Source organism: Pygocentrus nattereri, chromosome 3 (assembly GCF_015220715.1).
Source record: "Pygocentrus nattereri isolate fPygNat1 chromosome 3, fPygNat1.pri, whole genome shotgun sequence".
Classification (NCBI taxonomy): domain Eukaryota; kingdom Metazoa; phylum Chordata; class Actinopteri; order Characiformes; family Serrasalmidae; genus Pygocentrus; species Pygocentrus nattereri.
This window is the reverse complement of record NC_051213.1, coordinates 49,098,678-49,114,699: the sequence shown is the minus strand read 5'-3', so window position 1 is coordinate 49,114,699 and position 16,022 is coordinate 49,098,678. Positions and strand designations below refer to the sequence as shown.

Sequence of the window (16,022 nt, the reverse complement as noted above, 5' to 3'; positions counted from 1 at the left end):
ATCATCGTCCACATTACGCTACACCGTAATTAGTCTCTTCAATCATATGTGTGTGTTCAGGCGTCTTCACAGTGGTGGTGATGGGAACCAGGCGTCACCATGACTACAACACAGATATAGACACTTTATTTACCATCCAGAACCACCAGAGAACCTACACGAGTCTCCTGGGCTTATATGGGATGCTGATGATGGTAAACTAGTGGAAAAACTGAAAGTAATAAGTTTTTTTGGGGACTATTTTGCCGCACAGTGCCCTGCATGTTATGTATCCCTCCACCAGGAACGGGGCCCAAGAGTTTAAGGCCCGAATCTTCTCAAAACCGTCATGAAGCAGCGTCTCACTCAGTCTGCTCTCGAGTCTGTGGTCTTGCTTGAGTACATGATGTGTTTCTGGCTCTAGCAGAGCTGGTTAAGACACTAACCGTGTAAGATCTCGTGATTTTTTCATTTATTTAGTTTGCAAAACAACATTAAATTTCACGGGAAAGTGCAGAGCCCCCCTGGTGACGTCCTGTAGAATGTAATGCGTGGCCACGACTTAGCGAGGCGTGGGAACCAGACGACAAAGGGTGGAAACGAGATCCTAATGCGTGGCCACGACTTACTAAGCCACGATCTCGTTCCCGCGCCTTACTAAGTGGTGGCCACGCATGGGCCTGCAGGATGTCCCGTTCCTCATTTCGCCGTCCAATTGGAGTAAGTCTCGCGCTTTACTAAGTCGTGGCCCTGCGTTAGGATCTCGTTCCCACGCGGCGTTTTCATTTACAGGGGATGCCTCTTTAGGGGCCTCAGTCAATGAATCGGACAGCTCGAAAGATTCGGCTCCCTGAATCGAATCGAGCGTTAGAAGGCGCGGACGTGCGGCGTCACGTCTTTGGCTCCGCCCCAGTGCTGACGCAATCGCGCCAGCCCGTTTTCCCCCTTCATGGTAAGATGGCGGAGGCTGCGGCGGTTCCTCCGCATCGCTTCTTCTGTCACTGTTGTAAAGGCGAAGTGAGCCCCAAACTCCCGGTAAGAGGGCGTTCTCTGGTCCTTCTCTCCACCCCGACCTTCCTCCACCTTCGCCGAGCCGTGACAGTCGAGTTAGCGCTCTTTATTCTGTGGAAGTCGCTCGACGAAGCCAGCGCGGACGTAGCCAGGCGGGCTAGCCGAGCTAGCCCAGCGCTGGTGTTCCAGGTTGTTGTTATTGTTGTTGTTGTTGTTGGGCCGCAGGAGCGACGCCGACGGAGCTTTATTGCGCTTTTGTGCGTCCAGGTGAACGTGTATCTACCTGTTCGGGTCAGTCCGAGTCGCTTTATTGCCTCGTTTTAACGCCGAAGGTCTGAAAACACCTCCTGCCAGAAACACAGGAAGAGTGGAGGCAGCGTTTCTCTCCATTCCTCACCATTTTCTCCCTCTTCTGCTCAGCGTTTCGCGTCTGGAGCGCCAACCTGCGCCGCTGGTGTCAAAAAAGTAGCAGATATGCACTTAAATGTTTCCCAGGGCTGAGGCGAGGGTCGCTGGAGGGCGTCAAACTGAAAGTGAAATCTGAAAAGTGTGGCCTGTTTTAGTTCTGAGCGTTGTCATTTTCAGGGCTGGGCGAAATGGACGATGTGTATCGTTATCGCGATAAATTGTCACGATACAAGTCTTCTGAGTGCCTCCAGTGCTTGAATTGTGTCCTTGCAAAGCGAGCTAAATGAGTCCCATCTGGCTGGTTTAGTGCACAAATATTGATGATATTTTTTTATTATTTAGCTCTGCTGGGTTCCCCCCCCCTCAGTTCTAGCTAGAGTCCATACCGTGCATTCGAGACGTGTCGAAGTATCGCAGCGTTTTATTTTGGCCATATCGCCCACCCTTAGCCCGCCCGCGTTCCCACGTTCATTCATGGCTTGAAATTTCAACAAGCGTCTCTTGAAATTTGAAGTTTCGCCTCTTGGAATTGAACGGCTGAGTGTCGCACTGAGCTTGGACGGTGACTTCGTGGCTTAGCTTGCCGTCTGTTTTTGGATGAGCTTCAGATCAACACAGTATTCGCTGTTATTAATATTATTATTATTATACATTATTAAAATTTTTAAACAAGGAAATTAAACCTAAAAACACGGAGAAGCAACAAAACACCCATGTTCTGCGTATATGTGACATCACAGCTAGAGCTGGGCAGTACTTATAATATTATGATAATTACGTTGCGGTGTACCCGCGTATTGTGGGTATCAGCAGTTTAAAACCCACCCTGACTGCAAGCTTGAGCTTAATTAGTCGGTTCTGATTGGGTTTATTGTGTGAAATGACGAATACAAAGACCTGAATTCATAGATTTTGGACTATTTTTAAACAAAGCACTAATGTTTTAACGTATTAGATGTTGGAAAAGCATAAATATCATGACGTGTATCGTGTGTTGTGACGAGCGGAAGTATTGCGATACTACGTTTTGCCTCATCGCCCACATCTAATCACAGCTGGCCGTTCGACACCGCGTTCAGGCTGCCAGAAGAGGTGGATGCTGTGGTCCTCTTGGCCAAAAATCAGGCCTGGGTGTTCATTTATAGAGATAATTGTGTTTAAACTGCGGTTGATTTGGGAAGAATTGCACTTGGATGTTTTCCCCGAGTGGTTCAGCCCTAGTAACAGTCATTTTTCTGGGAATACGTGTTTCTGGGAATACGTTGCTATGAGGAATGGGGAAGTGTCCTGCTTAGAACCATCCAGCAGCTCACATGACTCCCTTGTTTATTTGTAGCTGTCATTTTTGAATTGAAACTGGAAGTTCTCGGCTGATGATGTGTTGCTTGTCTGCAGGAATATATCTGCCCAAGATGTGACTCGGGCTTCATCGAGGAGGTGACGGAGGACTCCAGGTGAGGTTTCTCGTCCAGTCCGCCTGCTTCCTCCTTGTCTGTTGGCTCTCATGGCATGCGGCAGGTCCTGCACGACTGCCGCGCTTGGACCACGCCAGATAAGTTTCAGCGTCACGTGCAACATTTTTCTTGTGTTGTATCACCAGGTGTGGCATTTGTGAGGTTCCATTTTTACCAGCCTCAATCGTTCCCTTGGAAATTAAGCGGGCTGTTTTTTTTTTTTTTTATTGCTGAGTTTTGAGATGGATATGTGAATGACCAAACACTTGCTTCTGATTGGCTGCTTGAGAAACGATCCATCCAGGCTGAAACGCTTACAAGTTCAGCGTGAAGGGGCGGCGCTGAGCTCCTCTAGGCGGATATATGTAAACGGGTCATCACAGAAACGTTGACTTCAGTTCTCGCAGTTCTGAAACGGACCAGGGGGTAAAAAGTACGTTGGAAACTGGCAACATTTACAGCTTAACAATTAAAATGATGGTTCTTCAAGGGTTCTCTAGAGAAGACGCTGGGCCTCGTTCACCAATATCGTCCTGAGTTCCTTCTCAAACATGTTCTTGAGGAAGGTCCTAAGAAAACGTCTGCGTCAGATTCATGACGTGCTCTTAAAGCGTGGAACTGTCCTCACCTTTGTTCTCTGGAGTGCGTGCAGGTTCTGTTCTTACCTGAGAACAAATCCCGAATAAGAGAACAGTGGTGAGTCAGAATCTTCGTGAAAACTGCGTGAGAGGGTTTTAAGAAGGAATTTCTTCTTAAGAACGGTTGGTGAATGAGGATCAGTGGCTCCGTATAGAACCATTAACGCTCAGGGAACCCTTTGAATTGTGGAAGGGTTCTTTAGATTGTTGGAGAACGTGCTGTAGATGGTTTAATATAGAACCTATTTGAAGGGGGTTCTGAACAGCATCAGAAATGGATCTTCCATGCTAAAACGGAGCAGTGCTACTGGAAGCCATTGGGTGGCAGTGTAGTTAATAGTTCACGCCAGTTCCTCTGTATATTATTACATCGTCCTCCTGTGGTTGGACAGTGTAGTGGGTAACACCTCCGCCTTCTACACTGTAGACTGGGGTTCAGTGCCCCGCCTGGGTAACCACCCTACACTATACCAATAAGAGACCTTGGGCTCCTAACACCACCTTCACCTACTTCTATAAAAGGATCAAATTGTAAGTCGCTCTGGATAAGAGTGCCAGCCAAATGCCGTAAATGTAAAGGTAAATCTACCACTGCCATGTTTCGCTGTCACTTTTTACTCTGGACTGCCCTCTAGTGGAGGTACAGCTTAACATCCATTCCAACGTACAGATGCATGGAAGCACGTGGGCAGTGACGAGCCTTTATGATGGGTTTGCTGCAGTGTTTACTTGCATATAGCAATAATCAAATTTGGGCTCCTGAACAACCTTGTAACTTAGAGGACCTTCGGAGAAAATTCCAGTACTGCAAAGCCCCCGGACTTCCTTTTTCTCAAGAAGGAAAACTGCTGAGTCGGAGTTCCTAATATGGGCATGATGCGCGACTTAAGAGCTCTTTGACTGAGCAGTAATTAGTTGGCAGTTTGTGTAACGTGCAGGATAAATAATAAAATAATGCATAATTTAAATTCAACGGGAAAACAAGCCTGATGGACACGGTCGTTCTTACGTTTTGGCCACACAAGGCCAGCTTGCCAGATATGAATGAACTAAGTTGCAGTGCGAGGGATGATGGGGACCCACTTATCATGAACTACCGTATTATTTTCAGTACTTTTCTATCAGCCGGTGTCACAATAAAAATAAATAAACATTATTTACTCTGGCATTTAGATTCTTCCATGTAAGACCAGTGGCCCGATTGCTCGTTTAATGTGAGCCGCCCTGTTTGCTAACATTGTGATTGTTCTTTTCAGTCTTCTGGACAGTAGTTCCAATGGCCTTGATGACACAGCTTCACAGTTTGCAGAGGTATGTTAATATCTGGTGAACGTTCTGGATTCGGTGGAAGCTGCAAGCTGCCTGGAAATGTTTTAGAAAGCACTGATGCACGTTAGGCAGGCAGCTGGGTGCAGGCTATCAGAGTAAAGAGGGTGAAGGGGGCGGGGCTTAGGTTGAACACTCCCACACTCGGATGAGTGGGCTTTGGTTTTTTTCCTGAAGAGCTTATAAACCGCAGAGGTGCTGATTTTGGGGTTTTATGTGGTTGGCTGTTCTAAAAATGCTTCATTTCATGTGTTTAAGTAAAATTACAGCTCTGTGGACGTTTCAACACTGAGCATCCAAAATCGAGCTGAATTTAAAAGCGAAGATCATGTCAGACCTGAAAATGTGTGTGTGTGTGTTTCGTTTTGGTTTGAGTGGCTAAACAGTCTCTCTCTTTCAGCTTTGGCAGCTTTTGTTTGTGGAGCGGCCGTTCACGGTGGACCTGGACAGCCCTGATTCAGAGCCGCGGGTGCCCGGAGGCGGTGGGGGTTTGGGTCTGGGCGGGGGGCCGTTTGGCGGGTCTGTCCCCGGTGGCCTAGGTGGGGGCCTCGGGGGTCCGTTAGGAGGAGGAGGAGAACACTGGGGGCCCGGCCGTCCCCCACGCTTACACACTCAGAGGAGATACCGGTCCAGAGGAAGCAGCCGACCGGATCGATCTCCAGCTGTAGAGGGGTGAGCGATTTGGTGCTTAAAGCGATAGTTCAGCCAAAAAATCTGGTTTACCCGCTTCTTAGTCCCCCCGTTACCCCAAGTGTAGTCAGTCAGCCAATACAAAACAAAAACAAAGAACCTCGGATTACCCCCCCCCCCCCCCCCGAGGGGGCGTGGCTTCATTCGCTGTTCTTCACGCCGTTACTCCATTATATCTTTACATAGAAATGAGCTGTTTGCTGCTGTATTGAGGGTTAAAACACCATATATATGTCCTTTAATGAGTCAGCTGTGATCGCTTGTCCTGCTAATTAGTTAATGTGTACAGTTGAATACACGCAGGTGTTGAAGGAGGCCTGACTGCCCTGCCTGGCTTTCTTCTCCTGGCCTGCCTATATGAACAGTTTTCCTTATAGGAGAACACTGTGCACTGAAAAAAGTGAAATATTTAACCTCTTGTGCTTGTGGGTATATTTAGTTTTTTCCATCTGAATTTACATGCCTGAATGGAAACGCAAATTATTCAGTAACTGCATGAAATAAATGTAATTTTTTATTTTATTTATTTTTGTAAAAGCCCCTCAAATGATCAGAACGTGTGTTTTATGATCTCCACATATCACTACACGCTTACAATTTACTACTAAAGTCCAAAAATCTGCGCCGCTCTTTGTGTTGTTCTCTAAAAATGATGTTTCCAGAGCAGATCACTGAAGAGACGCCGTCTGTTTATAGAGCCCACATTTGGGGAAAAACGGGTCGACTTTCAGTAGAAAAACAAACAAAGTTCAGCTTCTTTTATTATAAGGGTTTAAAATGACATCACCGTCTATTAGACTGGAGAGAAGAGCTACAGCCTCACACGACGCCCAGCTTCTGAATGGAGCTGATGGAATATGAACGTTATGAAGTGAAGAACGTGACGAAATGCGTTGTGGAACCACTGGAGGTTCCAATGAGTAACAAAGGTTAATATGCACGATTTTAAAATGCATAATTTCCTTCTGCGTCAGTGAAATACATCAGTTTACTTTATTAATGTACCGTTTTATGGACTGGAGATGGACAGACTGGAGAAAAACCATTGCATCTCTTTTTAATATCATTTTAATACGTTAGCACTTGATTTATTTTTGTTCCACTGTTCCACCCCAGTACCAGCTCTAGGTCTTACCTGGCTGCCCCATTCTAAAAGTTCTAGCTACGCTCCTGCCTGAATGCCTGACTCATCCCTCACACACCTCACAGCGTGTGGAGTCGTTCAGAGTCTCTGATGGACTTGGTTATGGGCTTTCAGACACTGTGACTCACTGTTATCTACAAACGTTCTCCGACTTCTCTAGCCTTGTAGCTCTGGAAGCTGATCAGCTACATTTGGGAGGATTTTTCATCATCACTTTACTTTCTGTCTACTTTTATACCTGTAATCTTCTTGATTCAGCCTCTGGGCTCTATTTAGCATGTCCTACTAACGGTATGTAGTTCAGTTCAGCAGAACCATCTCGCAATTTCTGTTTCCTTTCCGTCTCTCGCAGTGGCCTCTAGTCATTTCTCTGGCGTTTTGCTTCATGCCTCCTACTATTGTTCTCGTTCTCGTTTGCCCTCTCACCTTCTTTCTTTCTTCTCCTAGTTTGGCTTTCTCCTGGCTACTGAAATCCGAATCTCTGCCTTTGTTTGTTATGCAATTCTCCGCTCAGCAGCCTTAAATTAAAGAGGAGATCCTCTGAGTCTCTGACAGGGAAGCCCAGTTCACCAGAGGAGAATTAGCATTGGCGTGAGCCAGATTTAAAATAGATCCTACAGCAAATTGGTGTTGCTTCATGATGGTGTTATTCATCACTGAAGTTTGTAGGCGTGCAAAGGTGGATGAGTGGATGCCTCTCACGATATGAGTAATCAGGCTCTTCGAGAGTGCAGAGTACAGGGTGAATAATATCCCGGCTGTGATTCGGTCACAGTAGATCACAGCCGTGAGTTTGTTCTCTGTAACGCTGAGGTTTTACCAAGTAAAGAAAAAGTAGATAGAGCAAGGAAGCCCTAAAAATTGCCAAATATTTTTTGTTTTGCTTCAAATGTTGGCAAATTAATTCTAGTAGTTCCCAAAGAAAGTAAGCATTGTTGTTACTTGGTAGCGGTCAGTGGAGTGATGCAGGTACGATGTAACTCACAGCAGCAAGTTTTCCAAGACAGGCAGAAAATCTTTTAATCAATCAGATTGTGTGGGCGGAGCTAATTGTTACATAAGGTAAATTATACAACAGTTGTTGCTAAGCAACAACTTTGACAGCTGTAGGAGACGCTTTACATGAACGTTGAGCGCTTTTACTTCTTACTTTGCCACGAACAGAAAACGGACACTTTTAAGATCTCGTTTGACCGACAGCCAATTTGGTCCGACTCTGAAGCTGTGACAGAAGAACAGCTGAACAACCTGGAATCAGCCAGAAATGAACCCAACACCATTCGCCAAATTAAACGGGCTGTAAGAAGCTTCACAGACCGGCTGGAACAAAACAACATTAATACTGATCTGGACAAACTGACCAAACTGAGCTGAACCTGATATTGGGTCAGTTTTACGGCTCAGTCTGATTTGGTCCGACTCTGAAGATCAGACACGTCTGGCGAATGGTGTTGGGTTCATTTCTGGCTGATTCCAGGTTGTTCAGCTGTTCTTCTGTCACAGCTGCCGACTGAAAAGCTGCTCAGTGGTGACGACAGTTGGGAATTTAGTGTAAGGAGCTGGAGAACGAACTGCCGGCTGAGCAGCGAGTGGGCGGAGCTCGTTACTCTGACGTAGCTACAAGCTGCTCGTTAAGGAGCTATAATTAGGAGGAAGGAACTGAACATTAAAACATATTAAACGCGTTCACGGCCAGTTTATTCATTTCTTACTGTAGTAAGCTGACGTACTCCTCCTGCCGTCACTCGTGTACCTCGGAGGTGTTCGGGATTCTGGCCTCACCTTCCCGCCGGCTGTCGGGGCACAGACTTATAGCTATGGTGAAAAAACGGCCAAACCAGCTGGATCACATTCCACAACATGAATGCATAGAGAGGATAATCTGAATTTAGTTTCACTCCCTTTGCACCCTTGGGTCGCCAGTTCGATCCCCTGACTTGACGGTACATGACTGAAGTGCCCTGGGCGCTGTGGATAGGGCTGCCCACTGCGCTGGGCAAGTGTGCTCACTGCCCCCTAGTGTGTGTGTTCACTAGTGTGCATGTATGTGGGAGTTTCACTGCAGGGGTGGGTTAAATGCGGAGGTCTAATTCCTCTGTGTGCAGACACAGTTGGCTGATGGAACGGAGTTCAGTTCAGTTAAGTTCACTCAGCTGAAGCAGACGAGGTAAATGGTGCCAGGCTTTGGAAGTTCACGCAGAACGCCTTGACCTGTTTTAATGCGCACTCTAAAAAGTGGTGTGTAAAATAGCATCACACGTACTTGGTGGCTCGTTTTCTGACTTTTTGTGTCATATTTTTTTCTGATTTAACGCATTCTGTGTTAAAAGTAACACCATCTGTGTCTCCAGCCGAGCACCTGACGTGTCTAGTTCGAGGCAGCATGTGTTGTTTTTTAGCACATCTGTTTTTAGAGTGTGTACCATCTTGTCTTTTCTCAGCGTCACAAAAGTGGAACGAAGCAGTTGCTGTGCATGCCTTTAAATCTCCTTTATTTTTTCCTTTTTCAGAATAGTACAACAGTTTCTCGCTGGACTTTTTGCCAATTCAGGAGTTCCGGGTTCACCTCCACTGTCATGGTAAATGAAAACATCACTTTCAGATCAGCTGATGTCATAAATCATTTGCTTGTTCTGAGCAGGATGCTGAAATCTGAGCTTATTAACTTATTCATTCATTTATATTGCAGTCACAGTCACAGGATGCCTGAATGAGCTTAAATGTACTGTTTTGTGAGCATAACTGTGTTTGTGTGATGTTAGGACAGGGATGCTGCACTCGAACCCTGGTGACTACGCCTGGGGGCAGGGGGGTTTGGATGCCGTCATTACACAGGTACTGAAAAACTGAGAGTTGACAGACGTGTTAAAAAGTGACATTCATGCAGATTTATTACAGTAACATTTTGTGGCATTTATTGGTGCAACGTTGAGTGGAATCCGATTAGGAAATCTGATAAAGAGGTCAGAAGTCAGATTTCCCAGTGCTGTGAACTCTGATTTCTTTCGGAGTTCTCGGTTTGTGCATGTGCAATAACAGTCGGCAGTGTCGGAAATGAGCGAGGTGCGTCACCACGAGACGCAGCAAAACACTTTTGGGGCAACAGTGAAAGCAAATACATGTTCAGCGAAATGAAGGATAGAAATATTCTTCGTCTTCTAGATGATGTATGTTCATATTTTCAGGTAAAGTGGTGCGATGTAAACATAACGTAAAACACCACGTCGTCTCCTGTGAGTTTATTGGCTGGTTGTAAAGCAGAAATCTGATTACTGTCTGACTCCTGTAGACCTGGAGTTTCTCCATTATCTGATTACTGTCTGACTCCTGTAGACCTGGAGTTTCCCCATTATCTGATTACTGTCTGACTCCTGTAGACCTGGAGTTTCTCCATTATCTGATTACTGTCTGACTCCTGTAGACCTGGAGTTTCTCCATTATCTGATTACTGTCTGACTCCTGTAGACCTGGAGTTTCCCCATTATCTGATTACTGTCTGACTCATGTAGACCTGGAGTTTCCCCATTATCTGATTACTGTCTGACTCATGTAGACCTGGAGTTTCCCCATTATCTGATTACTGTCTGACTCATGTAGACCTGGAGTTTCCCCGTTATCTGATTACTGTCTGACTCCTGTAGACCTGGAGTTTCCCCGTTATCTGATTACTGTCTGACTCCTGTAGACCTGGAGTTTCCCCGTTATCTGATTACTGTCTGACTCCTGTAGACCTGGAGTTTCCCCGTTATCTGATTACTGTCTGACTCCTGTAGACCTGGAGTTTCCCCGTTATCTGATTACTGTCTGACTCCTGTAGACCTGGAGTTTCCCCGTTATCTGATTACTGTCTGACTCGTGTAGACCTGGAGTTTCCCCGTTATCTGATTACTGTCTGACTCGTGTAGACCTGGAGTTTCCCCATTATCTGATTACTGTCTGACTCGTGTAGACCTGGAGTTTCCCCATTATCTGATTACTGTCTGACTCGTGTAGACCTGGAGTTTCTCCGTTATCTGATTACTGTCTGGCTCCTGTAGACCTGGAGTTTCCCCGTTATCTGATTACTGTCTGACTCCTGTAGACCTGGAGTTTCCCCGTTATCTGATTACTGTCTGACTCCTGTAGACCTGGAGTTTCCCCGTTATCTGATTACTGTCTGACTCCTGTAGACCTGGAGTTTCCCCGTTATCTGATTACTGTCTGACTCGTGTAGACCTGGAGTTTCCCCGTTATCTGATTACTGTCTGACTCGTGTAGACCTGGAGTTTCCCCGTTATCTGATTACTGTCTGACTCGTGTAGACCTGGAGTTTCCCCGTTATCTGATTACTGTCTGACTCGTGTAGACCTGGAGTTTCCCCATTATCTGATTACTGTCTGACTCATGTAGACCTGGAGTTTCCCCATTATCTGATTACTGTCTGACTCATGTAGACCTGGAGTTTCCCCATTATCTGATTACTGTCTGACTCATGTAGACCTGGAGTTTCCCCATTATCTGATTACTGTCTGACTCATGTAGACCTGGAGTTTCCCCATTATCTGATTACTGTCTGACTCATGTAGACCTGGAGTTTCCCCATTATCTGATTACTGTCTGACTCCTGTAGACCTGGAGTTTCCCCATTATCTGATTACTGTCTGACTCCTGTAGACCTGGAGTTTCCCCATTATCTGATTCCTGTCTGACTCCTGTAGACCTGGAGTTTCTCCATTATCTGATTACTGTCTGACTCCTGTAGACCTGGAGTTTCCCCATTATCTGATTACTGTCTGACTCATGTAGACCTGGAGTTTCCCCATTATCTGATTACTGTCTGACTCATGTAGACCTGGAGTTTCCCCATTATCTGATTACTGTCTGACTCCTGTAGACCTGGAGTTTCCCCATTATCTGATTACTGTCTGACTCCTGTAGACCTGGAGTTTCCTCATTATCTGATTACTGTCTGACTCCTGTAGACCTGGAGTTTCCCCGTTATCTGATTACTGTCTGACTCCTGTAGACCTGGAGTTTCCCCATTATCTGATTACTGTCTGACTCCTGTAGACCTGGAGTTTCCCCATTATCTGATTACTGTCTGACTCCTGTAGACCTGGAGTTTCCCTGTTATATTATTAATCAAGTGCATGTAAACGTGCTGATCGAATTCCTGACAAAATCTGGTTTTCTGCAGTTTTGTAAGTGCATGTAAATGTTTCTGATTAAAAATCTAATGTTTCATTAAAATTTTAACTTGTTGCTCATGTAGTGCAATATGACGTCGTGGCTTTTACCGGTGGAGTTGGGGATAACTTCATGAACAGCTGTCCAAGTAGCAGTTTGCGTTCTCCTCCAAGCATGTTGGGGTGGAATGACAATGCATTAGTGACCGATGGGTGTCTCTCGCCTTCACCCTACCAGCTTAGTAGCACTGTTTGATGGAGGGAGCCCTAGCTAGCAGGTGGAATTGGCAATGGCTAAGTTGAGGAGGGCATGTGGAAACTTGAATAAATGTGAAAATACAAAAGACGTACATGCGTACATTAAGGTCCAGTTTAAAGTTCTGCACTGCTGATCTGTGTTTTTGTAGCTAAATTATGTAGGTTGGAAACAACAACAACAAATGTTAACATCAGCTCGATTATAAAGACAAACAACATCTGATCTCTCCTAAGTGTGAGCTTCCATACGCATGTAAAATAAATATAAGAAATTAATAACCGGCTCTAAATGTAGGTATTGTGATATAAACTGAATCCTCAGTTGACTGTTTCTCTCCCTCTCCCTCTCTCTCTCTCTCTCTCTCTCTCTCTGTCTCTCTCAGTTACTGGGTCAGTTTGAGAACACAGGTCCTCCTCCTGCAGACAAAGAGAAGATCTCCTCCCTCCCTACAGTCATCGTCTCTCAGGAACAGGCCGGTCAGTCTCATAAGTATCTCTGCTGAGCTTCAGTGTTGCACGATGTAAAGCTGATCCAAGTGAATTTGGTCCCAATTTCCTTGTTTTACGAATTTATAAATATCAGATGTTGGCATCACTCCACATTTCCCATGTCTGTGCATCCCAGACCAGAGACCAGAAAACCTGTTTCATATTTTAACTGGATAGGTCTGTTATAAATGCTAAGGTTGCAAATGGTGAACCTCGCATCAACTCTAGCCGTGTTGGAGTTTAGGAGTAGCTTAGCTTCTACTTTAAAGCTGCACTGTGGAAGATTCTGGGATTTGGCGACCTCTCTGGCAGAAGCGTATTATTGCATGTCAAGTGCGGAAAAATGTATTGTAGCGTGGGTCGTGCCTCGGACCCCCACTAGCGGATCAGTCTCACGTTTGCAAGCGTGTTGACAGAGAATTCAGAGAGGACTCGGTCAGAACTTGGTGAAGGATGTGAGTGAATTGTCTAGTGTTGTCATCACATCTTCATCAGTGCAGTGTTAAAGCGTTCTGAAATGCTGACGCGACCAGCGGGGATCCCGATGCATCAAATTTTTAAATTTATTTCATTTTTTAATTCAACTTCAGGAGACACAGAACATTAACCTATTTTGCTTGTGGGTATATTTCGGTTTTTCCATCTAAACTTACACGCCCAAATTGTAAGGCAAATTATTCAGTAACTACATGAAATAACTAAAAAAATATTTTTTGGTAAAAGTTTTTCTCAAATGAACAGAAAATGTGTTTTATGATCATAAACATATTGCTATATGCTTAGAATTTACTGCGGAACTCCAGAAATCTTAGATGCTTTGGTTTTTTAAATTAAAAATCATTTTTTCAGTGCATATCCTGGAAGAGACGCCATCTGAGATCAAGTTTATAGCCTTTATTTTTATAGATTTTTATGGCTGTGTGGAAAAATGGGTTGACTTTCAGTAGAATTTTTTTTTTATGTAGGTGTTGTGATATAAACCCAGTCCGTTCTGCGGTTTCTCGTTAGGCTGAATGAATGATTACGGTGCTCAGTATTACCAGCAAGGTGGAGCTACACGGCAGGTATTCCTCTTGACCTCCTCTGTCTCTCCCTCTCTCAGACAGCAATATGGAGTGTCCGGTGTGTAAAGAGGACTACACGGTCGGAGAGCCGGTCAGGCAGCTGCCCTGTAACCACTTCTTCCACAGCGACTGCATCGTACCCTGGCTAGAACTGGTGAGACTGGGATGGGAGTGAAGATGATCATAAAAAACAAAGGAGGGACGAGGGGTAAAGAAGAGGTGGGGCAAGGGAGTCGGCTGTGGCTTGCAGTGATTTGCCCACAATGATGAGGGGTTGTTGGTATGTTCAAGGGGCTGGGTGGCCTAGAACCAATGTGTCAAACAAGATCAGGACCGTGGCACCATCCAATCCGGCCCTCTAAATTATTTAGATTTTCTATTAATATTAGCTCATTTCACAATCGGCAACACTACAATCCCCAGCATGCACTGCACCGTAATTTACACCGACACCCTACTCCCAACTGCAGGTTTCTACCTATTTGCATGTCGTATCACCAAACATACCAGCTGTGTTTTAGCTGCAGTTCAACCAACATAAACACTATAAACGCTCAGCAGCTCAGAAACTGGTTAAGAATTAATGAACGTCCGGAAAAGATTTAATGGTTACCTGTAGTTAATGTAGCCTAAAAATACCAAGTATTAACATGTAAAATATGAAGGTTCACTATGAATGGCTGTACTTAAACTATAATACACCTAGAGTTCTTCTTCTATATTTCGCCTTCTCAGTTCCTTCCTCCCTACTTTTCCTTCCTTCCTCCCTCCATCCCTCCCTTCATACTTTCCTTCCTTACTTCCTTCATATTTTCTGTCCTCTCTTCATGCTTTCCTTCTTTTCTTTCTTTCAATCATACTTTCCTTCATTCATTCTTTCCTAGAAGGGGTAGTTGTTTGTAGCGCCCTCATGTGTACAGTTGCGAAACCTTCCTCAACTAGAATAATAAACTCTTCTATTCCAGTAGGAATCGCTGTTTATTGGAAAAGTATATTTTGCAGCATTAATGGCCGTGATGTCATAGAACCGCCCCTTCCCTCCAACCCTCATTTTCTCTCTCTCTCTCTCTCTCTCTCTCTCTCTCTCTCTCTCTCTCTCTCTCCCCAGCATGACACGTGTCCCGTCTGCAGGAAGAGTTTGAATGGAGAGGACAGCAGCAGCAACCAGCCTCCGACAGAGCCATCCCTTAACACTGACCCCCGCACACAGGAGAGATGGTCCTTCTGAGACCCCTGCGCTTCGTCTCGTCTCTGCTCTCGCTCTCTCGCTCGCTCTCTCTGTCTGACTCGCCCTGAGAGTTTGCCGCTGTAAGACGATGTCCAGGCGACGCCTTTTAAACGCGAGGCCTCCTGCTTTTCTTCCAGTGGCGCCCTCGATGTTGATCGGTCAGCAGTAGGTGACCCTACGGTGCTCTTAAGTGAGCTCTCCGCACAAAAGGTGACAGTTTTTCATCTTAAAAATGCAGTTTAAACACAGGATGGAGGAGATTTCAGTCGCAGCGCTTCACACGGAGAAGATGCTCACCTGAAAAGTTCAAAAGGCGTCGTCTGAACACTCGGCTTTCCGTCTTAATGCTGACCCCTCTCTCTCTCTCTCTCTCTCTCTCTCTCTCTCTCTCTCTCTCTGTCTCTCTCTGTCATCTCTCTCTCTCTCTCTCTGTCTCTCTGTCTCTCTCTCTCTCTGTCTCTCTCTCTCTCTCTCTCTCTCTCTCTCTCTCTGTCTGTCTCTCTCTGTCATCTCACAATCTATTTTTTTTGCCTCTCTTCCTCCTTTCTTATTCCTTTTTCTTTCTCTGTTCTCCCTCGTTCCACTTTTTTGTTACTTTCTCACCTTTTTTGTTCTTTTTCACTTTTGGTTTTCTCTCTCGTCTTTGTCTTTCTTTCCCTCTCCACTCTTTGTTTCCTCATTCTCATTTTTTTTTCTTCATATTACTTTTTCTCTGTCTTCTCAATCAATTTTTTTTTGCCTTTCTCCCTCTATTCTTTATCTCTGTTCTCTCTCGCTTCACTTTGGTTACTTTCTCTCCTTATACTTTTTTTGTTCTGTCACTCGACTTTTGTTTCTCTCTCTCTCTCTCTCTCTCTCTCTCTCTCTCTCTCTCTCTCTCTCTCTCTCTCTCTCTCTCTCTCTCTCTCTCTCTCTCACACACCACCCTCGTACGGTTTACTATGGCTTGTTTACTGTTTTGCTGTTCATCTCTCTGGCGCTCTGTCCATCGTGGCCTGTCCTTTCTCTGTGTCTACACTTACGCTCTAATTTTGTTCCATTTTTTTCTGTTTTGCATTTGATTTCACCTCCTGCCTTCTCACTTTACTGGTACTGGAGACCCCCCACCGACCCCCCGCCCACACCCACCCACACAAACCTCCTCCACAAGCCGAGCTACAGAATGTAC

General features: G+C 45.3%; 1 protein-coding gene across 1 annotated transcript; it reads left to right on the top strand.

Annotated features, from left to right (window-relative positions):
• Positions 1–895: 895 nt before the first annotated feature.
• On the top strand, positions 896–15,303 carry rnf115 (ring finger protein 115). The gene is made up of 9 exons (XM_017714568.2): positions 896–1,014; positions 2,794–2,852; positions 4,747–4,801; positions 5,217–5,488; positions 9,161–9,229; positions 9,413–9,485; positions 12,457–12,550; positions 13,665–13,780; positions 14,735–15,303. The coding sequence occupies exons 1-9, from the start codon at positions 937–939 to the stop codon at positions 14,852–14,854; spliced, it is 936 nt and encodes a 311-aa protein (XP_017570057.1). The 5' UTR covers positions 896–936; the 3' UTR covers positions 14,855–15,303.
• Positions 15,304–16,022: the final 719 nt, after the last annotated feature.

What these genes read in the sequence shown, in the direction of transcription:
- rnf115 (XM_017714568.2), top strand. Translation starts at nt 937, where the DNA reads ATGGCGGAGGCTGCGGCGGTTCCTCCGCATCGCTTCTTCTGTCACTGT. An exon ending in GAGGTGACGGAGGACTCCAG is followed by an intron (nt 2,853 to 4,746) that starts GTGAGGTTTCTC and finishes TGTTCTTTTCAG; the next exon opens with TCTTCTGGACAGTAGTTCCA. An exon ending in TCGTACCCTGGCTAGAACTG is followed by an intron (nt 13,781 to 14,734) that starts GTGAGACTGGGA and finishes CTCTCTCCCCAG; the next exon opens with CATGACACGTGTCCCGTCTG.